Source organism: Papio anubis, chromosome 4 (assembly GCF_008728515.1).
Source record: "Papio anubis isolate 15944 chromosome 4, Panubis1.0, whole genome shotgun sequence".
Taxonomy (NCBI): Eukaryota; Metazoa; Chordata; class Mammalia; order Primates; family Cercopithecidae; genus Papio; species Papio anubis.
In genome coordinates this window covers 95,169,907-95,193,561 of record NC_044979.1, presented here as the reverse complement: position 1 = coordinate 95,193,561, position 23,655 = coordinate 95,169,907, and the positions used below count along the sequence as shown (strand labels likewise).

At 41.3% G+C, this 23,655-nt stretch overlaps 1 protein-coding gene across 3 annotated transcripts in view; it reads left to right on the top strand.

Moving 5' to 3' along the window:
* C4H7orf31 (chromosome 4 C7orf31 homolog) overlaps window positions 1-17,113 on the top strand; it is a 46,128-nt gene extending 29,015 nt beyond the window's left edge. For all 3 annotated transcript variants that reach the window (XM_009203210.4, XM_003896181.4, XM_017956845.3), the window contains exons 7-10: window positions 1,121-1,209; window positions 10,527-10,701; window positions 11,008-11,099; window positions 15,019-17,113. In XM_009203210.4, the coding sequence (XP_009201474.3) occupies window positions 1,121-1,209; window positions 10,527-10,701; window positions 11,008-11,099; window positions 15,019-15,840 (1,178 nt within the window). In that variant the 3' untranslated portion in view covers window positions 15,841-17,113. The remainder of the gene's footprint in view (window positions 1-1,120; window positions 1,210-10,526; window positions 10,702-11,007; window positions 11,100-15,018) is intronic.
* Window positions 17,114-23,655: the final 6,542 nt, after the last annotated feature.

The following is a 23,655-nucleotide window of genomic DNA, read 5'->3' as shown; positions in this document are numbered from 1 at the left end:
CAGAGAGACTGTGTCTCAAAAAAAAAAAAAAGAGAGAGAAAAGGAAGGGAGGGAGAGAGGAGGGAGGAAGGAAGGGAAAGGAAGAGAGAGAAAGAGTAAGGGAGGGAGGGAAGAAGGAAGAGAGGGAGGGAGGGAGGGAGGGAGGAAGAAAGTTAAGAGTTCAGGCTCTAGACTCAGATTGCCTAAGTTTGAAGTCTACCTGTGAAACGGGGACAAATCACTTATTCTCTCTCTGCTTCAATTTCCTCATTTACTAAAGTTGGAATAACTATACCTTTCTTATAGTAATGTTAAAAATTGCATGTGATGATATATATAAAACAGTACAGTGACTGGCACATGGTAAGTGTTCAATAAACGCCTGCACTTGTTCTTATTACGTATGAAGATGGGTGTTCAGAACATTCTTTAACTTGAAACTTATCACGAGAGCAAAGCAAGCCATGCTGTTTGGTAAAGCTTATCAAATTATGAAACAAAATCTAAGAAGCCGTATTGTTTAAGATGTTCCCTTTCAATACCTTTTTGGTAAGCAGGTACTAACTCAGTTTCAGAAAACTTGATATTTAGGCAGAGAAAAGCCAAAACAGGTAATATAGAAATGTATTTGTTGAGCCCCCAGAGACCAGAAAAAAAGATCAGAAAGAGGATCCAGGAACACTTATTATTTACCTAAGATCTCTCTCATTAAGAAGAAAGGTGAAGTACTAGTGACTCCTATTACTACTGAGAGCACTAGGGTTAAAGACTTATTCTCACGCTGTGTGGGCCACGTGCTGCTCCTGTACGTGCTCAAGAATTCAAGAGCAACAAGCCCAGTGTGGTGGCCTGGCCTGCCCTGCCCCTGTAGTCTTAGTTACTCAGGATGCTGAGGTAGGAAGATCATTTGAGCCCAGGGGTTCAAGTCCAGCTTAGGAAACATAGCAAGATGCTATCTTAAAAAAAAATAAATAAATAAAAGAGAATTCAGGAGCAAGCTGAATCTCTCTAAAGCTGTAACTACATAGGTAAAATATACACCAACATCCATCTCTACCTTATATTATCTCATTTCTATTTATTGGACCTATTAATCCCTTAAAAGACTGTTCTTATTTATTGCTTTTCCTGAAATTTTCAGGTAATCCTTATAGATATGAACTGATTGATATTCCCATGGATTCAAAGAAGAAAGCACTGACTTGGCCAGGTCAGGGTGTATATTATGATGTAAGTATCTTTTTAAATGTGTGTTTAAAAGAAAGTAACAAATATTTTTAGTCAATACATTTATAAAAATCTAGGCTGGGCATGGTGGCACATGCCTGTAATCCCAACAATTTTTGAAGCCAAGGTGCACAGATTGCTTGAGGTCAGGAGTTTGAGACCAGCCTGACCAACATGGTGAAACCCTGTCTCTACTAGAAAATACAAAAATTAGCCGATTATGGTGGTGCATTTCTGTAGTCCCAGCTACTTGGGAGGCTGAGGCACGAGAATCACTTGAACCTGGGAGGTGAAGGTTGCAGTGAGCCAAGATCATGCCACTGCACTCCAGCCTGAGCAACAGAGTGAGACTGTGTCTCAAAAAAAAAAAAAATCTAAAAGATTGTTTTCATTTTCCATCTGAATGTAAAATTTGAGATTTTGACTGTGATTTACATTTTTCAGTTTTCTTAGCTGATTTCATGTACTGTTGGTAGTTATGGAACATTCCACAGTTACCAAAAAAAAAAAAATTGCCCCCAGGAAGATGGTGGGGGAGGGCTGCATTTCTCACACCGTGTTCCTCCAACCCTGTTCTTACAACTAATAATACATCCAGTCACTCCAAATATGCATAGAGTAAATGGAAGATTTCCAGAAAGATTTACAAGCTGTTATTGTTCCAGCCATATTATCATATTGGTGTCAAGTCTAAAATGAAATAAAACAATAGCCACCATTTATTGAGAAATTGCTACACACCTAACCACTCTAAATACATCATTTAACCCTTTCAATAACCTCCTAAGGTTAGCATCATCATTTTCATTTTATAGATAAGGAAACTGGTGACTAAGAATTTGTGACTATGTCATGATCACAGAAATCAGGTTTGTGAAGTTCTAGTCTCTGACTTTAACCTCTGCCCCATAACTCCACATGGATAAAAAGAGAAAATTATAAGTCAAGAGGGAAAATATCTAGACATTTGAAAATAATAATGGCTAACATGGTTGGTGAGAAGTAGTGCCAAGTGTTCTCCATATATTATCTCGTGGCATCCAGCAATCCATGAGATAGGCAAGTGAGAGGTTGGAAACATTTGAATTTTACTTGGCAAATCATTATGACAGACCCAGCATGTGGTCACTGCCATGTCACAGAGTCATCTATAAAGTAAGTCATTTCCTGTTTGTTTTTTAAAGTTAAACGTCAAAAAGAATTCCTAACGAGGCGTCTGTTTTACTGGATCTCTTTCAGTTTTTAAGCAAAATCTATATCTAAGCAACCCAGAAATATGAGAAGTTATTCTAGAACTCATCCTATCATTACATATTCTTATAGCCAAAGGCTCCAGATCTCTAGCTAAGTTTCTTCCTAGTCATTAAAATCCTGTTTTCCTCATGTCACATTCCTTTAGCAGCCATCCTGAATAGCTATCCTCTGCCTAAGTGTAAATCCCGATACTTTAACTGAGGTGCAGAGACCCCTCAGGATCTGCCCTTACCTCCAGCCTGCAGCCTGGCCCCACCCTCTAGTTCCCAAACAGGTTCATGCCATTTCGCTTCCTGGAAGCCCTCCTCCAGGGCCTCTCTGCCTAGTACTTGTTAATTCAAGGCCCAGCTCAACCCTCCTCGTTTCTGTTGTGTAGCAAAGAGAACCAGGTCAGGAGGCCTGTGTGCTTGCTGGTCACTCCTCTGTTGCCATTTGCTGTATAAGTTATATGAGGCAGATTATTTCCCTTTTCTGAGCTTTAATTCATAAAACATATCTGGGTAATTTCACTGAAATCTGTCCTGTAAATTTCACAAGATATGCAGATCATATGAAAGATTCAAAACCTAGAAAATACTATAATTTGTAAGGCATTATTATTACTCCAGCAGAAATGATAGCTCCCTCTTCTGACTTCTACCACACATACTGTAACCAGTAACTTTTCACATGTATTTCATATCTCACCAACCAAATTACGAGTTATTTCAGAACAGAATATGTTATGTGTATATCCCCACAGTGCATTATACATAAATATTTTTGGCTGATTATTTATTTCTTATTTCTGATGATTAATCCCACTTTCTTAATCTTTATTAACTGCTCTTAATTTTTGACCTTTCAGATTTTCTTCTGGCTCATCCCTAACTCTAACCAAGTTTTGCATTTCCCTGGACAAAGAAGTAAAAATAAAATAGATACTGAGCTTCATGGGAGTAACTCATGACTCACCTTTTTTTTCTCTAATCTCTAGGATAATACTCTCTATATTTGTCCTTCCTATTTTTCCTGCCTTTCATCATTTAATTGGGGGAGGTAATCTACGGCGTTCTGTATCTACAATGCTCTATTCCCATTAAAGGATTTTTTTTTTAAGAGACGAGGTCTCATTATGTTGCCCTGTAACCAGAAAGGAGGAATTGTTGAATATAGCCTACAGCTGCCTCCTCATGTCTTTTAAGTTTGGCCTAAAGATTTTTCCATACAGAATGAACTGTAACCTAACTGGATGCATAAACAGACTGTAACCTACTATTGTGCCGATCACCTAGTTTTAGCTGTTTCTGTGTCTCACTTCCGTTTTCTATAGGTCACTTTCCTTTTTCTGTCCATAAACCTTCTTCCACCACCTGGCAGTGGCAGAGTCTCTGAACCTATTTTGGTTTGGCAACTGCCCAGTTTATGAGTTGGTTTTTGTTTAATTAAATGCTTTAAATTCTAAAATATATAAATAAAAATGAGAAACAAAAGAAAAAGAGATAGCCAGACGCAGTGGCTCATGTCTGTAATCCCTTTGGGAGGCACTTGGGGAGGCCAAGGCGGGTGGATCACTTGAGGTCAGGGGTTCGAGACTAGCCTGACCAACATGGCGAAACCCCGTCTCTACTAAAAATACAAAAATTAGCTGGGCGTGGTGGGGCATGCCTGTAATCTCAGCTACTCAGGAGGCCGAGGCAGGAGAATCACATGAACTCGGGAGGCAGAGGCTGCCATGAACCGAGATGGCACCACTGCGCTCCAGCCTGGGTGAGAGTAAGACACTGTCTCAAAAAAAAAAAAAGAGAGAGAGAGAGACAGATTCTGTCTCATGCTGCCTTTCTCAGGTCTATTAATTATTTAACACCAGGCTGGAGTGCAGTGGCTGTTCACAGGTGCGATCATGGCACACCATATTCTCAAACTTCTGGCCTCATGCATTCTCCTGCTTCAGCCTCCTAAGTATCTAGGACTGCAGCTGTGCACCACCACACCAGTCTCAGGAGGATATTTTTTATAGTATTTACCTTTCCTATTGCCAGAGCAGTGGTCCTCAACCTTGGCTGCACATTAGAATCGCCAGGGGTGCAGGCTGCATCCCACACCAATTAAATCCTTCTCTGAGAATGGAACTCATAGCAAGAATGCCTTGTTTTTCAAGGACTTGTAACTTGCATTTCTGGGATAATAGTCTTCCCTCTCCTTCTACTGTACCCAGGAAAGGAGAAGGGACACTACCGACCTGATACACAGGTCCAAAAATGTGTCACCCAGCTGCAAAACAGAAAACTCCAGGAACCATATGTTAGTACTTTCCATCCAAGCCAATAAGAAAATCTGTATAACATACTGCTCCAACACTTATGAGTTCTGTGACCTGGGTAACAGACTTCATCCTTCAATACCTGGTTTCCTCATAGATAAAGCAGGAATAATAATAAAATCTACCTGATAGTGCCGTCCTGAGAATGAAATACACAGAAAAGCACCCAGCACAATATTTGTACATCGTAAGCTCATAATAAATATTAGCTGCTGTTATTATTATTAATTATTATTATTTCAATGGTTATAGTATTTTGTTGACCTAGCAACATAAAGAAAAGGGTAACCTTGGAAAGGAGAATATTCCACATAAGAACGTTAACCTTTTAAAAATTAATTCCCGGGGCTTCATGTTAACAGAGTGTGTTAAATGTCATTTTTCCCTCCTCCTTTCACGTTGCATGTGGATGCAGCAGCTCTGCCTTCAGCAGCTACTGAGATCAGGCGCCCCTTTCCCACCCAGACCCCAGAGCTGCCCTAGCTTTGCCTCTTTGGACTGGCCCAGTTTTCCAGAGTCATTAGTGGTCATTGCACTTACCACTCTATTCAGGGCCTCTTCTGCTACCCTTCTCTTCCTGCTGAGATCTCTTCTCACTGACCATTTCCATCCATTACCGAACCAGTCAACATTCCTTTTCCTTTTCCAATTGGCAAACATAAATAGGTTTTATTTTTGTTTTGAGATGGAGTCTCGCTCTGTCACCCACGCTGAAGTGCAGTGGCATGATCTCAGCTCACTGCAGCCTCCACCTTCTGGGTTCAAGCGATTCTCCTGCCTCAGTCTCCAGAGTTGCTGAGCCCACAGGTGTGCCCCACTACGCCCAACTAATTTTTCTATTTTTAGTAGAGACAGGGGTTCACCGTGTTGTCCAGGCTGGTCTCAAACTCCTGACCTCAAGTGATCCTCCCTCCACGGCCTCCCAAAGTCCTGGGATTACAGGTGTGAGCCACTGTGCACGGCCCATACATAGGTTTTAATACTTGACTCTTCTGGACTGTTTGTGTCATTGCTTACTCAAGTGGCTGAAGACTTTTGTCCGATTTCTCAAGAGCTTGAATGTCTAGCCTTAGCTTTTAGGATATGAGAATAGTCTCTAGGATGAAATCTACCTTGTAATAATTTTTTTGATAAGATGAGATATAATCACAAAGGTCAAGTGCTATAAGCCTCCTTACCTTGGACTTTTTGAAATGTTTTTAAGAAAACCATTTTCAAAGCCTCGCTGAGAATAACACAATGTTCATTACAACCCAGTTTTCTGCAAACCTAAATATTTGGACAGACCCTTGGCTTCCCTTTGAGAGACAGCTCACCAATATCACCCCTTCAAAGGGGAGCAGTTTTTCTTCTTGATCCACCTGCCATCTTTCCAATCTAAACTGCCCATCCCCATCCTAGAGATACTTTCCTCATTCCAGGGACAGTTCTCTCTCCAACATACCACCCATACTCCACACTCATCCTTAAGTGGCCAGAATGAATTTGGTGATCATGCGGGGACCTCCTTTAGAAAGGAGTCATCTTATCAAATAACTGGACGCCCACAGTGCACCTCTCCGTGGCCACCAGCACCCTGTGCCCCCTGCCACCTGTTCAGGCCCATTGACATACAAGGGGCCCAGAATGGGAAACAAACGGTCTGTCTCTCTCCTCATCTACCGTCTCACACCGCCAGTGTTCCCGCCATTCCATCTCAGGCAGCACTGTTATCCAACCAGGTGTCCTCTTCTCCCTTCAGCCCTCTTTCCTAAGCCCTGACTAGATGCCAAAAATAATTCTCTCTGCCAGTCTCTTATTTGCTCCCTCTCTCCGTCTCTCTCTCTCTCTCTCTTTTCATTCCAGATGTAAATGAACAAAGTGCCTTATCATAACCTGTTAGTGTAAAAATGGTGCTAATACAATAGAATTAATTAAAATATCTAATAAAGAACCAGTATTCCCAAATGCTAAGGCCTCTGCAAATGGCAATGTGGTCTCCACAGTAAACCTTTTAACCTCCCCTGTTTAACCTGGTTAAGTCCCATCATTCAAGACTAAAATAAAACAAACAAACAAAAAAACTATATTTGCTTTTTTTGTTTCATTTAATATATTACAACCATGTTATTTTAGTGATAATTTATGGAGTTTTGGTGCCTAGCACAGAACTCTCAAAACCTTATACATGGTTTTGCATGCAATAGGTATTCAGTAAGTGTTTAATAAATAGGTTATGAGTTACATATATGAGCTATGCTGGGAATGTAACCACAATTTATATAGTACTATTCCTCTGAGAATATATTCCAAATTCAAAACAACTAATGTCACTTCTTTGTAGACTGGAGTGTCTGCCTAGAAACTAACATCTCAGGAACTATAATTCCTTTCTGCTGTGGGCTTATCTTCCATATCAGATACAAACTCTACCCTGAGTTTAGTATATTGAGCCAATGAATACCTTTGGAGTGAATGGTTTCCACCACCCCTCTCTCACTATCCTCTCAGAGTAACATCCCCTTAACATACTGAAAACTGATCAGTTCCCCTCTCAAATGTTTCCTGCCTCTTTAGTCCCTTCTCAAGACATCACAGGCTACAGTAAAATTTCACATTGCTTATTTCCTTTCCCACGCCCTTGAATGTGTTTCAGTAGGTCTCTGTTGTTAGTTCAACCAGTGTAAGACACAAGATTAATCCAGCCCCGCAGCACAATATTTTTTTAAAAGTCCTTCTTGGCTGGGCATAGTGGCTCACGCCTGTCATCCCAGCATTTTGGGAGGCTGAGACAGGCAAATCACCTGAGATCAGGAGTTCAAGACCAGCCTGGCCAACCATGGTGAAACCCCATCTCTACTAAAAGTACAAAAATTAGCCAGGCGTGGTGGTGGGCACCTATAATCCTGGCTACTTGAGAGGCTGATGCAGGAGAATCACATGAACCCGGGAGGCAGAGGTTGTAGTGAGCCAAGATCGCGCCACTGCACTCCAGCCTGGGGGACAAGAGCAAGACTCCATCTCAAAAAAAAAAAAAAAAAAACAGTCCTTCTTATTTCCAAGTAAGCTGGCTCTGCAAATAATGAAAAAGATAAGGGGATCAAAGGGGGCTTTCTTTATCCCTGAATAAGTAAGACACATATTTGTTAAAGGTTTACAGGGGTAGCAGTGCCTTTTCCCATGAGTACTCTATATGTAAAATGGAATCACTTCAATCTCAAAGGGTTGCTATGACCAGCATAACCCTTAGGCCCAGGAACTTTAGAAGGCCCCACACTTTAGAGGGCCAGTTCTGGCCTTCCACTGGCTGTGGCCCTTTCTGTGGAGCAAGCGGGTATGTTCATCTGGAGCCCATGCTCCCCTGTCTCCCTCCCCTGACCATGATCTTGAACCACAGAATTCCCTGACCAAATGGCTTTGAACCCAATCCTAGGCCCTTCTTGGGGTCTATTCCTCAACTCCATCCTCCCACGGGTTAGCAGTGCTGCCAAGCTGGCATATACCTCATGGCCAAAGGAGTGACCAAAATATGACTGCATGCCTGTTTGCTAGAAGTGGGGTGGGGGATAAATGGAGCGGGTAAAGAAGAAAGCAGTCAGGGTGCTGAGGCCAGGGACCAGCGGCTGGCTTTTCCTGAACCACCCTGTCCCAGTGCAGAACTCGAAGTAGTCCAAGAAGTCCAATTTTAAACCTGGAAAGGAACATATTTTATGTAACATTTATTTACTTGATTTATAAATTAAACTATTTAGACAAATGGAATACAGACTTCCATTTTCTTTTATTTTTGAGATGGAGTCTTGCTCTGTCACCCAGGCTGGAGTGCAGTGGCGCGATCTCGACTCACTGCAAGCTCCGCCTCCCGGGTTCATGCCATTCTCCTGCCTCAGCCTCCCGAGTAGCTGGAACTACAGGCACCCGCCACCACTCCCAGCTAATTTTTTTTTTTTTTTTTTTTTTTTGTATTTTTAGTAGAAACGGGGTTTCACTGTGTTCACCAGTATGGTCTCGATCTCCTGACTCGTGATCTGCCTGCTTCAGCCTCCCATAGTGCTGGGATTACAGGCGTGAGCCACCGGGCCTGGCCCATTTGTGCTTTCATCCCAGGCCCTCAAGTGTTAAGGGTGGGCCTGGCTGTAAGGGCACCCAGCAGCCTAATGTTCAGGAAATGCTAGTTCCACACTTGCCACCACTATCCATACCTCTGCTCCTGCTGTTCCTTTGGCCTCCACATCTCTGTGCGTCATTCAAGGCCCAGTTTCTGCGTATAACATGACATGGCCTCTCATCTCCACCCTCCCTCCCTGTTTCCCAGCTCCACTTCCCCATTCAGGTGGAATCAATCTCTGCCTTCTTTGAACTTTCAAATAATTGTGTCTCATGGTCGAGCATGGTCTATAATCCTAATGCTTGATAGGCTGAAGTAAGAGGATCACTTGAGGTCAGGAGTCTGAGACCAGGCTGGGCAACATGATGAGACCCTGTCTCTACAAAAAGTATTTTTTAAAGAAAAAGCCGGGAGTGGTGGTACAGGCCTGTATTCCAGGCTGTTCAGGAGGCTGAGGCCAGAGGATCACTTGAGCCCAAGGGTTGGAGGTTTTGGTGAACTATAATTGTACCACTGCACTCCAGCCTGGGTGGCAGAGTGAGACCCTGTCTCTGGGAAAAAAAAAAAAAAGAAAGAAAAAAAAGTACTATATAAATTTCTTTCTTTTTTTTTTTTTTTTTTTTTTTTTTGAGACAGCGTCTCGCTCTGTTGCCCAGGCTGAAGTGCAGTGGTGCGATCTCCGCTCACTGCAAGCTCTGCCACCTCCCGAGTTCACACCATTCTCCTGCCTCAGCCTCCCTAGAAGCTGGGACTACAGGCACTCGCCACCACGCCCAGTAATTTTTTTGTATTTTTAGTAGAGACAGAGTTTCACCGTGTTTGCCAGGATGGTCTCGATCTCCTGACCTCGTGATCCGCCCGCCTCGGCCTCCCAAAGTGCTGGGATTACAGGCGTGAGCCACCGCGCCCAGTCCATAAATTTATTTCTTTTACAACAAAGAATTACTTTTTAAAATCTTTTTGTCATTTGTGTTTCATGCTTTATCTCCGCTACTAGCGTTCCTGGATGGCAAGATTTGTTTCGGATCCACGCTTGTTTCTAACCCCTACTGTGCACATATAGGTGCTTAGTAAATATTAAGTATCATAAGAGAGATACTGAGAAAAGGTGAATTTCTAAGTACCCAAAAAGACTGCAGTGAAACTCACTTATTCACTCATGTTTACATGCATAGCTTTTTTGAAAATATAAAATAAAACTCTATAGTTATGTCTGAAGAATGAAAATTTCATTTGAATTTGAGTGATGTAAACTTCATTGGAAATTCATAAAAGACATCAAATGGTTTCATTTCAGGCATGGAAGGAAAAGTAGAAGGCATACAATGTTAGCTAAACTTAGCCAAACGAGCACCTCAGAGCCCTTTGTATTGCTATTAAAATTTCATTGGAGGTAGAGTATTCAGGGACATTTCTCCAATACATATTATCAAAGTCCCTGCTAAGGCAAAAGACTTTTAGAAAAGACCTTACCATTTATTTGACAGAATATTGTGTTTAACTCTATATATGGTTCCAATTATAGCAATTAGTAATTAACTAGTAATTAATGACAAAAAAAACCAGTATCTGACTTCAGCCTGGAATTTCCTTTGCCTCTTTCCTGCTGAGATGATGAATCAGCTCTTATTCTACTAGATGACATTAACAGCAGTAATCTTTATGTTCATATTTTAGTTTCCTAGAGGTGTTGAGAAAAATAAGCCAGTATTCTACCCAAAACCTCCTAAAACCTTCGCTCCTAACACTTCTTTAAATTCATGGGACCGTATTTGCTCTGCCAAAGAAGCCAACATACAAAGAAATCTTGAGAGGTCCCACTGGCTCACTTCGTACACTCATGATTTTACAGGTATGAGTTCACTTTCATAACAAGTAAAAATTAGAACAAAATTGGAATATTTAACAAATGCTATGACAAGCTTTCAACTTCTCATATTTTTGTCTTTTACTCAATCTAAGTATTTAAATCCTAAGTAATAGGAATTAAGGTGGGTGGTAAATTTCTCTTCATGGGTAGCTGGGAGGTAGGGTTGGTTTTCATTTTATTGGTTCTAATTATATTACAAAGGGAATGGGTAAGTTTTCCTATAAAGGGTAATATAACTGCCGTTCTTCGTTTACCCTAACAAAATAATAAGACGATGTTTCCATTAAGGTCTGGGGCCCATGGACCCCCTTGAACTGGATGATTACCATGAAAAGGTGGTAGCAGAGTTAACAGGACAGATAGGATTTGACCCAGAGCCTGTAAGTAATTACAGTCAACTCTCAGTTATTTGGGGGGAGAGTGCTGGGCTCTTTCTTGGTTTGCCACTTTTTGTGTCATGGGTTTTAGCAACCAAGTTAGCAAATGGAAATTTTTATTCATTTTAGAAGTGAATTCTGAGCTGATTGGAACTGGTTTGAATACTGTGTCTGCTGTTTGGGAAAACAAGCAAGATTTATTTTCTTGGGCTAGGCACGGTGCCTCACACCTGTAATCCCAGCAGTTTAGGAGGCTGAGGCGGACAGATCACGAGGTCAGGAGTTCGAGACCAGCCTGGCCAATATGGTGAAACCCTGTCTCTACTAAAAATACAAAAATTAACCAGGCATGGTGGCGCTCACCTCTACTCTCAGCTACTCAGGAGGCTGAGGCAGAAGAATTGCTTGAACCCGGGAGGCAGAGATTGCAGTGATCCGAGATCGCGCCACTGCACTCCACCCTAGACGACAGAGTGAGACTTCATCTCAAAAAAAAAAAAAAAGATTTCTTTTCTTCTTCAGAGTGTTTTTGTTTTTTTTTAAAAACAGATTTTCTACTGTGCTACTGTTGCTGAAATAACTTACAAAAGAAGCAGTTTACAAAAGAATTTAATAATTTAATGAGATTCCTAGTAAATTCCGTAGATCTTTGCTTTTTTTTTTTTTCTTTTTTGAGACAGAGTCTCACTCTGTCACCAGGCTGGAGTACAGTGGCACGATATCAGCTCACTGCAACCTCCGCCTCCTGAGTTCAAGCAATTCTCGTGCCTCAGCCTCCAGAGTAGCTGGGATTACAGGCACGCAGCACCACACCCAGCTAATTTTTGTATTTGTGGTAGAGACGGAGTTTCACCATGTTGACCAGGATGGTCTCGATCTCCTGACCTCGTGATTCGCCCACCTCAGCCTCACAAAGTGCTGGGATTACAGGTGTGAGCTACTGCGCCCAGCCCCTTGCATATTTATATATCTTGTACATTACCATGCTTTTGAAGAAATAAAGGCTTCCTCTTGCTATTCATAATAATTGAGAGCTGGCTGAATTACAATTAAAAGTCAATACATTCTCTGCAGATATCATAGAGACTATTAAACTGATTATGCAAAATGGCCTGGAAGAAATAATCAAGCCCTTTAATGAGCAAAGGTGTCATCTATTGGTTTAATTACGTAAATGAGATGAAATGACCTAATAGTTTGCATATGTGTTGTTTTATTTGAGACCTAAATTTTCTTCTCGACTACAAATTTTGAAAACAAAATTAACATTTTAAAGATATATAAATTGTGAAAAACACATGGAAAAACAACTGTAAGATTATTTCAATTTGAACACTTTAAAAACTGAGCTGGGTCAGGCTTGGTGGCTCATGCCTGTAATCCTAGCACTTTGGGAGGCCAAGGTGGATGGATCGCCTGAGGTCAGGAGTTCGAGACCAGCCTAGCCAACATGGTGAGACCCCCGTCTCTACTAAAAATACAAAAATTAGCCGGGCGTGGTGGCGGGCACCTGTAATCCCAGCTACTCCGGAGGCTGAGGCGGGAGAATCGCTTGAACCAGGGGAGGGGGCGGAGGTTGCAGCGAGCCAAGATCATGATGGGCCGGGGAAAAAGAAAACAAAAAAACTGAGCTGAGGGCTGGGTGCCGTGGCTCACGCCTATAATCCCAGTGCTTTGGGAGACCCAGGCAGGTGGATCACCTGAGGTCAGGAGTTCAAGACCAGCCTGGCCAACATGGTAGAACTCTGTCTCTAGTAAAAATACAAAAATTTGTCGGGTGTGGTGGCGCATGCCTGTGGTCCCAGCTACTCAGGAGGCTAAGACGGGAGAATCGCTTGAATCTGGGAGGCAGAGGTTGCTGTGAGCCAAGGTTGTGCCACCGCACTCCAGCCTGGGCAACAGAGTGAGACTCTGTCTCAAAATAAATTAATAAAAATAAAAACTGAACTGAACATACTTATTTTACATTACCTTCAGCATTTCCTAAGTTGATATAAAATCATAATACCAGGAGCAGGTTTATAGACTGTGCTGTATCATTCACTGAAGGGTTTTTAATGATTTTTATGTGGAATTTGCAATGAGCATTCTCTACGGATAGAAAATATTATATGAGCACATATTGTCAGGTATGTTCAACAACTGTCCAGATTTCCAGAGATTCGACCCTGTATGGTATGTACAAAATACATATTCCATTATATACAGAATGTTTGCCAAATATACGCAAAATCATTGTGCAAGCAAATCAACTCTTAAATATTTATGAATAACAAGATAAAATATACCTAAGATAATTGGAAGTTTAAAAGAAAGTTTTAGTGAATCTTGCTGGTTTCTGATTAAATCATAAAGAATAGACCGGGAAAACATGTTTTAGTGGTAATAAAAATGTGTATGAAATGTTTTATTGTAGTAGTATAAAGTAAAAGCACTAAAAACTGCTTCTTGCATACAGGAATATATATGGTCAAAGTACAATATGATAAGTCCTGTCCTTTTTTATGACAAATTTAACAAAGCACGTCAAAGAGTTGAAGTTTTTTCTTTTCATCGCAGTATTTACTCAAACTTGATTAGCTATAGGCTGTAACAAACTTGTTACCTCAATATGGAAATTTCTCTATGAACAGACTAGCTTTCAAATGGATGTTCCTAAGTCCGTTTTTTGAAGTCCAAGCTACCGTGATTATTTTCTCACTAGTCTCATTTGTATTATCTCTGCTGTCAATTCCATCATCATTATACATACATTCTTTGGTAGTTTTTTTACTTTAACATATTATTATAAAATGTTTGAACATACAGAAAAGTTAAAATAATTTTATAATTAATACCCATATACTCACCACCTAGATTCTACCACTAACATTTTTACTATGCTTGTTTTATCACATAATCTATCCATCTTTCCATCCCTCTAACCATCCATCATCCAGAAATAATTAAAATATTTTATGCATTTTAGATTAAATTGCAGACATTAGTATACTTCACTCCTAAACATTCAGCATGTATATTATCAACCAGAGTTCAATATTTGTTTGCAGTTGTTTTTTCTTTTAAGGTGAAATAAAGTTCAATTGCACAAATCTTAAGTGTACATTCACTGAGTTTTAACAAATACACCTTTGTAACCCAAACCCCATCAAGATACAGAATACGATCATTCCAGAAAGTTTCCTCCTCATACCCCTTCCCAGTCAGCTGCATCCTCTTCCCACCACCCAGCGTGTATCTATTAATAGCCCTTTAAATACACTCACTACTTTCGCAGTTACCAGACATAATTGAGTTAATAATATTTATAAAACAACTTAAAAAGAAGCACAGACATGACACCTCAGACCAGTGTTTCTCAAAACATAGCACATCTCCAGCCTCACCGTCACCTGAAATGCTTGTTGAAAATTCAGCTTCCTGTGGCCCACTACAGACCTTCTCACCCACAATCTTGGAGGGTCTTAGGAGCTTAGGAATTTCATTTCATGCCAGCTCTGAAGATGATTCTGATTCAGCCAAGGTTTAAGGGCACTTGCTAAGGCCTAATAAAGGAGACTTTAGCTAAGATTAAATAACTGCACATACTGCTAATGCCATCTGTTAGTGACGGACAGAAGTTTTATTCCAGTGATTCCTTTATATCTTTGAAGTTTAAAAGCAGAATTCCCACACAGAAAGAGTTCTGTATATCCAAATAAAACACATGCCCCTTTCATATTCACTAAAACCATTAAAGGAGGAAAATGTATTTGGACCCAAATTTCAATGTCTTTAAATTAATATCAAAGAGTGTTGCAATGTACACTCCTACACCCATCTCATGTGTACTCAGACAGTGAAAATGGGTATGACTTTTGACCTACTATTTATGGCAATATCCCTGATTAATTTTTTTCTCCTTTTTATCCCACAACTACAGCAAGAAAAATTCCATCCTGTCTTCAAACCTCCCAGACCATTGGAAGGACGAATTGCCCGATTAATTCAGAACCGGCGTTCTCTGGAGGCTATAGTCCAGCAAAGACCACGTTCCTGTCCAGACTGTACTCCTAGAGTTTTGTGTAATTTTCATACCTTTGTACCCAGTTCTAAAGAAATGATGGCACTTAGTGATAACACACCAGCAGGTGTGACCCATAAAAACCAGGATATCGAAGAGAAGATTATAGAAGAACAGAGCTTGCTATCTACGTATGAACTCCCATCTTGTTACCCAACAAAAGATCTGACTAGCATTTATGACATAAAGCCATTTCCAAAAATCACAGATACTAAAAAGACAGAAGATTTATACTGGAGACAGCAGTCACTGAAAACCCAACCCACACCTTACTGTAAACCAAACCACTGGATTCACTACGAAAATCTTAAATCTCCCCTGCGTGATCAGTATAATATGTATCCAAACCCTGTTAGCCTTAGTAAACCTAGTGTTTTACAAAATAAACAAGACACGGAAGCTTTCACTTTAGAACATTTTTTAAGTAAGCCAGAAGAAGAGTTGGTTTTGAACATGGAAAACAATGAAGAAACAAGACCTATTCTTGGTTGGATTCCTAGAGCTGGAGTGACCAAGCCTCAGACCAACCTGCTGGAGCTTAAGAACTCTTTTTCAAAAACTGGTGCACAAAAGCGTTTCCATAAATCAATTCTAGAAGACCATAAAGACCTCAGGGATAATGAGCATTCAGGGATGAAGCACCAATTCTATGGCCATAATTCCTATTATTTCTATAACTGAGATACTCATTCTTCCCTTCAAAACCCAGCCTCTTGCAAGAAGCTAAAAAATATAACAGAATTTCCTTCATATTGCTGGATTTTGTTTTCTAGATTAAGCCACAAGGACCTTGTTAATGAGGTTTATGCTTTCAGGAATTTAAGTTAGTATCTGGTTGGAGGACCCCAGAAAAGGTGATGTTCTGACTTCTTGAAAAGTTTAACAATTTGGCAATAAAATATTAGAACTAGAAAAATGTATAGTCTTTAACCTCTCATCTTCAGATTATACTCTAAGGAAATTTTCCAAAATCGCAAAAAGCAATGTGTACAACAAAGTTTACATCGTTTCACCAAAAAAAAACTGAAAAGCTGGAAATAACTCAAATGATCAATAATTAATTAATGACTATACAAATTATAATATCTTAATAAAATAAATATGAGAACACTGTCCCTTTATGTAAATTTTTGTACATAGTAGCGTTAGATAGAAAAGACAAAACTCAAACACCCAGTTAATTGAGGGATGGACAGCTCTACAAACTACATTGTCTTAAAAGTATGTGGACTCTGTTCCTTTATGTAAACATATAAAGAAAATAAGTCAGCGAAAAAAATGAAACCCAAAACTCTCCGCATGTACGCATTACAAATTGAATTGTTTCCTTACTCTTAACCTTCTGACTAAGAAACATAACTATTTCTTTTATGCAGATAAAATTATTTTACTGAAGATCTAGCAATGGCTTTAATTAGCAGCTGGTGAGTTGTAATTATAGCAAGAAAGGAAGGCTTGATACCAGTTATTACAGAGTGCCAAATCTTCATTTCTGGAGTGTGTTCTCTAAGAGTTTGGCTAACTCCCATATGCAAGTCAATTCATTTAATGTGCCAAGAGGTAGATTTTAAACATAGTCTATCATGGAAGTTCAAGAGGAATTTCTTTAAGTATTTTGTGAATATTTATTTTAATTTTACGATCAACATGTCATTTGGTTATAATCTCCTTAAAACTATTCTAAAGTTGGAGAATTTTGTTCCAACTGCATTCTGTACAGCACTAGTTACATTAAGTATCACAGGAAGTAAAGGTTTATGTGGTGAAATAACACTGGGGAAATCGGATCAACAATGTCAGTTGCATGACTTGGTCACTGGGTTCTCTACAGCCTTTAATATGTAATGCAATTGGGAGTGTCTGACGTGAGGGAGATAAAGATAGTGTACACACTTTTTATCACAGAGTAGATCACTGGACTGGAATTCCAAATAATAAACTTTGGAAGATGTAACTCTCCGGTATAAAAATTTGAGGTTTTGATTGCACTCCTTGAGTTTTGTGTAATGTTCATACCTTTGTACCCAGTTTCCCTGGGTTGCATGGAAATTAGTTAGAAATTACATTCTAAATACAGTGTTCACTCTGCCTACCTCCCTGCAAGGGTGGCGCAAGGAGCCTTCTCCTTAGACATTGTCATAGTCATCCTCCTCAACTAAGAGGAGGTCAGCCTTTCCTTTAATTCTGCTGATTGTTAAAGCTAATGAATCTGCCCTTATTTGATGACAGAGAATACCAAACTCCAAGCATGCTCATCAAAAGCTCAATTTTTTTGTTTTTTGTTTTGTGTTCTTTATAAAATGTGTTAGTTTACTGACTCTTTTGTTTTTTTTTTTGTTTGTTTGTTTGTTTTTTTGTTTTGTTTTTGTTTTTGTTTTGAGTCGGAGTCTCACACTGTTGTTGCCTAGGCTGGAGTGCAATGGCACAATCTCAGCTCCCTGCAACCGCCGCCTCCTGGGTTCAAGCAATTCTCCTGCCTCAGTCTCCCAAGTAGCTGGCATTACAGGCACCTGCCACCACGCCCGGCTAATTGTTTGTATTTTTAGTAGAGAAGGGGTTTCACTATGTTGGCCAGGCTGGTCTAGAACTCCTGACCTCGTGATCCACCTGCCTCAACCTCCCAAAGTGCTGGGATTACAGCGTTAGCCACCACGCCCAGCCTACTAACTCTTATTTTTGTCCTACATTGGCAACCTCTTTAATATCCAGAGATTAGGTATTATAAAATTAAGACTGGCTTGTCTAGTACATGCACAATATATACAGTACGGAAAAGTTAAATCAAATGAACATAATGTATAGAGCGATGGATAAGCTGAAATGTTCTAGTACACATTAGCAAAACACCTTTTGTAATTTCCTCCCTCCTCCCTCAACCCAATGAATGATACAGAGAGTACACTGTTCACAGAGGTGGTATAACAATTCTATTATACTTCCAAACACAGTATTCTCCATTAATTTTTTAAAGCTATTTACAAAAAGTGTTATTCTACTACTTCTGCTTTTAAAACATCAGGCACATCCGAATATCTTCAAAGACTAGCTATTTCATATCAGAACATGTCTACTATATACACAGCAGTTAAATTACACACGTTACAAAGGTCACAATCTGAGAGATCTTCTAAATATGACCACTTTGGCCTTGAACCATTCCATCCTCACTTCCTTCTCTCTGCCTTCAATCCAGTGGACAAACATAAGCATGTGTAATGCTTAGAGATGGTTGAACAAATTCATATCCAGAAGTCATTTACAGAAGACAAGCTTGCCTATTAATTTCAACACAAAGTGTACAAAATGTGCTAATTCTACTAAGTATTTTGCATACACTGGCAACCTCTTTAACATCTAGAGACTGGATGTTGCAAAATTAGGACTCATTTGTCTATCATATACACTATATATACAGCAAAACAAAATGCACAAAACATACAGAAAAAAACAGCTCCTGAAAATATCCAAATATGAACACACTAGCATATTACCTTTTGCAATTCCTTCCCTCCTACCTCCTCAAAACCACTGAGCAGGTACAGACAATACTACACTGCTCACAGAAGTGCTGTAACAATTCCATTTCCAAAAGCCAATATTTCCTATGAATTTTAGCAAAAAGTGATATTTTACTACCTCTACATTTAACATACATAAGGAGTTAATTTGTCCACTATGTGTACAGCAGTCTTGAATAAATTGCACACATGTAAGAGTAGTTATAATTTGAAAGAGCCTTTTAAAATATGAACATTCTGGCCTAGAACACTTCCCATCTCCATCAACTCAGTGGTCAATAATGCTCAAATTTTCAGAAGGCAATCCTCTCTGGAAATTTTAAAACAAAATATATAAAACATACTCGTTTACTAACCCTACTTTTGTCATACACAAGTGACCTCTTTAACATCTAGAAAGACTAAATGTTGTAAATTAGGTATTGTTTATCCTTTATATACACAGATAAGTACAATAAAATGCATAGAAGTAAGGAACAATGGTTAATCTTGCCTCACTGTGGACACCAGCATAGAGCTCTTTGCACTTCCTTTTCCTCTCTCTTGGCCTGAAACAGTGCACAAACACAGTGTGTACTACTCAAGAGGTGGTTTGGCCATTCTCCCCCCAAACATTTCATAGGGAATTTTAACAAAAAGATATTTACAGAATGTATTATTTTACAACCTCTACTTTTAACATATGTATTAGGCACTGAATACCTACAAAGCCTAGATATTTCAAAAAAGTACTTAGCATTGTCAGTAACATATACAGTAGTGAGGAATAAAATGCACACGATGACAATGGTTATACTGAGAGACAGAACTAGCTGGATTTCCTAGGCCGACTAAAAATCCCTAAGCTTAGCTGGGAAGGTGACCGCTTCCACCTTTAAACACGGGGCTTGCAACTTAGCTCACACCCGACCAATCAGATAGTAAAGAGAACTCACTAAAATGCTAATAAGGCAAAAACAGGAGATAAAGAAATAGCCAATCATCTGTTGCAAGAAAGCACAACGGGAGGGACAATGATTGGGATATAAATGATTGGGATATAAAACCAGGCAACGGCTCCCCTCTTTGGGTCCCCTCCCTTTGTATGGCAGCTCTGTTTTCGCTCTATTTCACTCTATTAACTCTTGCAACTGCACTCTTCTGGTCCGTGTTTGTTACAGCTCGAGCTGAGCTTTCACTTGCCATCCACCACTGCTGTTTGCTGCCGTCGCAAACCCACCGCTGACTTCCATCCCTCTGGATCCAGCAGGATGGCAGGGTGTCAGCTATGCTCCTGATCCAGCGAGGCCCCCATTGCCATTCCCGATAGGGCCAAAGGCTTGCCATTGTTCCTGCATGGCTAAGTGCCTGGATTCGTCCTAATCGAGCTGAACACTAGTCACTGGGTTCCACGGTTCTCTTCTGTGACCCACGGCTTCTAATAGAGCTATAACACTCACCACATGGCCCAAGATTCCATTCCTTGGAATCCGTGAGGCCAAGAATCCCAGGTCAGAGAACACAAGGCTTGCCACCATCTTGGAACTGGCCACCGCCGTTTTGGAAGCAGCCCACCACCATCTTGGAAGCTCTGGGAGCAAGGACCCCCCCAGTAACAATAATATGAAGTGTTTTCTAAATATGACCAGTGTGGCATAGAACCTTCTTCTCTTCCTTCTCAAGTCTTCAGGCTCCATGTCCTAACCCAGCAGTCCACAACCTTTCTGGCACCAGGAACCAGTTTCATGGAGGGCAGTTTTTCCATGGACCGGGACGTGGGGGATGATGATTTCAGGATGATTCAAGTGCATTACATTTATTGTGTACTTTATTTCTATTATTATTACATTATAATATATAGTGAAATCATTATACAACTCACCACAATGTAGAATCAGTGGGAGCCCTGAGCTTGTTTGCCTGCATCTAGACGGTCCTGTGTGGGGGTGATGGGAGATGGTGACAGATCATCAGGCATTAGATTCTCATAAGGAGCATGCAACCTAGATCCCTTGCAAGTGCAGTTCACAATAGGGTTCAAGTTCCTATGAGAATCTAATGCCACCATTGATCTGACAGAAGGCGGAACTCAGGCAGTAATGTGCATAAAGGGGAAAGGCTGTAAATACAGATGAAACTTCGTTTGCTCACCCCCACTCACCTGCTTCTTTGTGGCCCTGTTCCTAACAGACCACAGAGCAGGGATTGAGGGCCCCTGCTCTAACCCACTGAACATATATGGATGTGTGTTGCTCCAAGTGTCACCAAAACTGCATTTGCAAAAATGATGAAAGTCAAATAAATCTGACATAGCTATTTCCATCTTGCTTCTAACCTCACAAGCTGTGTGTTCATTCCTGGGCATAGGCCAAGCTAACTATGGGAGGAATTTATAGTTTAACTGTAAGGCAAAGACAATAATAGCTCCTCCCTTCCCAAAACTAACTCCCTGCTTGTTCAGGAACCGAAAACCACCCTTGAAAACTAATGAAAGGTCACAAGGTTAGGATTATGGGAGGGTCCTGAATTGCTAAGAAGTAGGTATAGTTAAGTGATAACCTGCTGGGCATGGTGGCTCACACCTATAATCCCAGCACTTTGGGAGGCTAAGGTGGGCAGAACATGAGGTCAGGAGTTCAAGACCAGTCTGGCTAACATGCTGAAACCCTGTTTCTACCAAAAATACAAAAAATTAGCCAGGCATGGTGGCATGCACTTGTAATCCCAGCTACTTGGGAGACTGAGGCAGGAGAATCTCTTGAACCTGGGAGGCAGAGGTTGCAGTGAGCCGAGATCATGCAATTGTACTACAGCTTGGGCAACAAGAGCGAAACTCCATCTCAAAAAAAAAAAAAGAAGAAGAAGAAGTGATAACCAGCCACTGTCCCCTGTCCCCCAGCTTGCTTTTCATTTTTTTAGATGCGGAGTCTTGCTCTGTCGCCCAGGTTGGAGTGCAGTGCAACCTCCACCTCCCAGGTTCAAGTGATTCTCCTGCCTCAGCCTCCCAAGTAGCTGGGATTACAGACATGCACCACCACACTGGGGTAATTTTTTATATTTTTGGCAGAGACGGGGTTTCACCATGTTGGCCAGGCTGGTCTCGAACTCCTGACATCAAGTGATGTCAGGCCTCGGCCTCCCAAAGTGTTGGGATTACAGGCATGAGCCACCGCACCCGGCCACCAAACTATCCTTGAAAAACCCTAGCTTCCATTTTCTTAGGGAGGCAGATTTGAAAATCATCTCCCATCCTTCTGCTTGGCTGGCCCTCTGATAACTAAACTCTTTCTCTGCTCCAAAAACTGTTGCTCTCAATGCATTGGCATTTCTAGGCAGCGGGCAAGAAGAACCCATTGGGCTGTTACACCACTTCCAGTGACAGTCTAATAACTCCTCTCCAAAAAGTCATTTTGGTGGACAGGTGGGGCAAGATGGCCAAATGGAAACCTCCAAGAATTGCCCCCGACATAGGAACAACAAATTGAAAAACTATCCACACAAAAAAGAACCTTCATAAGAACCAAAAATCATGTGAGCAATCACAGTACCTGGTTTTCACATCATATTAAGGAAAGAGGCACTGAAGAGGGTAAAAAAAGGCAGTTTTGGATTGCCTACACCACCCCTTCCACATCCTCCAGCAGTGGCCACATGGCATAGAGAATCAGTGTGCTTGGGGGAGGGACAGTGCAGTGATTGCGGGGCCTTGCATTGGAACTCAGTGCTGCCCTGTCACAGTGAAAAACAACACTGGGCAGAATCAGTCAGTGCCGAGGGAGCATTTAGACGAGCTGTAGCCAGAGAGGAGTCTTTCACCCAAGCAGCCAGAACCTGAGTTCTAGCAGGCCCAGCTACCGTGGGCTAAAGTGCTCTGGGGGTCCCAAATAAACTTGAAAGGCAGAATAGGCCAAAAGAACTACAATTCTCTGTTGGTGGGCTTGGTGCCATGGGGCTTAGAATGTACATGACCTAGTGAGATACTAGCTGGGGAGGCCACGGAAGTGTTTGCATCACTCCTCCCCAAGTCACAGGCACTGCTGCTGACAGCACTGGGAGAGACTCCTTCCCACCACTTGAGGAGAAGAGAGGGGAGAGTAAAGAAGACATTGTCTTACAACTTGAATACCAGCTCAACCATAGTAGAATTGTGCACTAGGGGGAGGCCCCCATTTCATGCCCTAGCTCCCACATGAAATTTCTAGACACACCCTGGGCCAGAAGGGAACCCATTGCCTTAAAGGGAAGAACCCAGTCCTGGCAAGATTCATCACTTGCTGACTAACGAGCCTTTGGGCTTGAATAATCAGTAGTAGTAGCCAGCCATGCTGGCTTCAGGTGTGGTGGCTTCAGGGGAGAGACTCCTATTTGAGGAAAGGGAAGAGTAAGGAGACTTTGTCTTGCAACTTGGATACCAGCTCAGCTACTGTGGAGTAGGGCACCAAGCAGGCTCCTGGAGTCCCTGATTCCAGGCCTTGGCTCCTAGACAGCATTTCTGGACATGCCCTGGGCCAAAGAGGACCCCACTCCCCTGAAAGGAGAAACTCAGGACTAGTAGCACTTATCACAAGCTAACTGAAGAGCCCCTGTGCCTTGAGTGAACGTTGGCATAGCCAGGAAGTACTAGCCATGGGCTAGTGCAACGGTGGTCATGGAGAAGGACTTTGATGCTTGAGGAAAAAGGTGGGAAGAGTGAGAATAACTTTATCTTGTGGTTTGGGTTCCAGGTCAGCCACAGCGGAATAGAGTACCAGGTACATTCCTAAGGTTCCCGACCCCAAACCCTGACTTCCAGACAGCATCTCTGGACTTGCTTAAAGATAGAGAGAACTTGTTGCTCTGAAGGGAAGGACACAGGCTGGCTGAATTCACCAGCTTCTGAATGGAGGCCTTGAGGGAACATAGGCTACTGTAGCCAGACAGTGGTCACTGCAAGCCTTGGACCAGACCCAGTGCTGTGTTGGCATCAGGTCTCTCCCAGCACAGTCACAGTGGAGGCTGC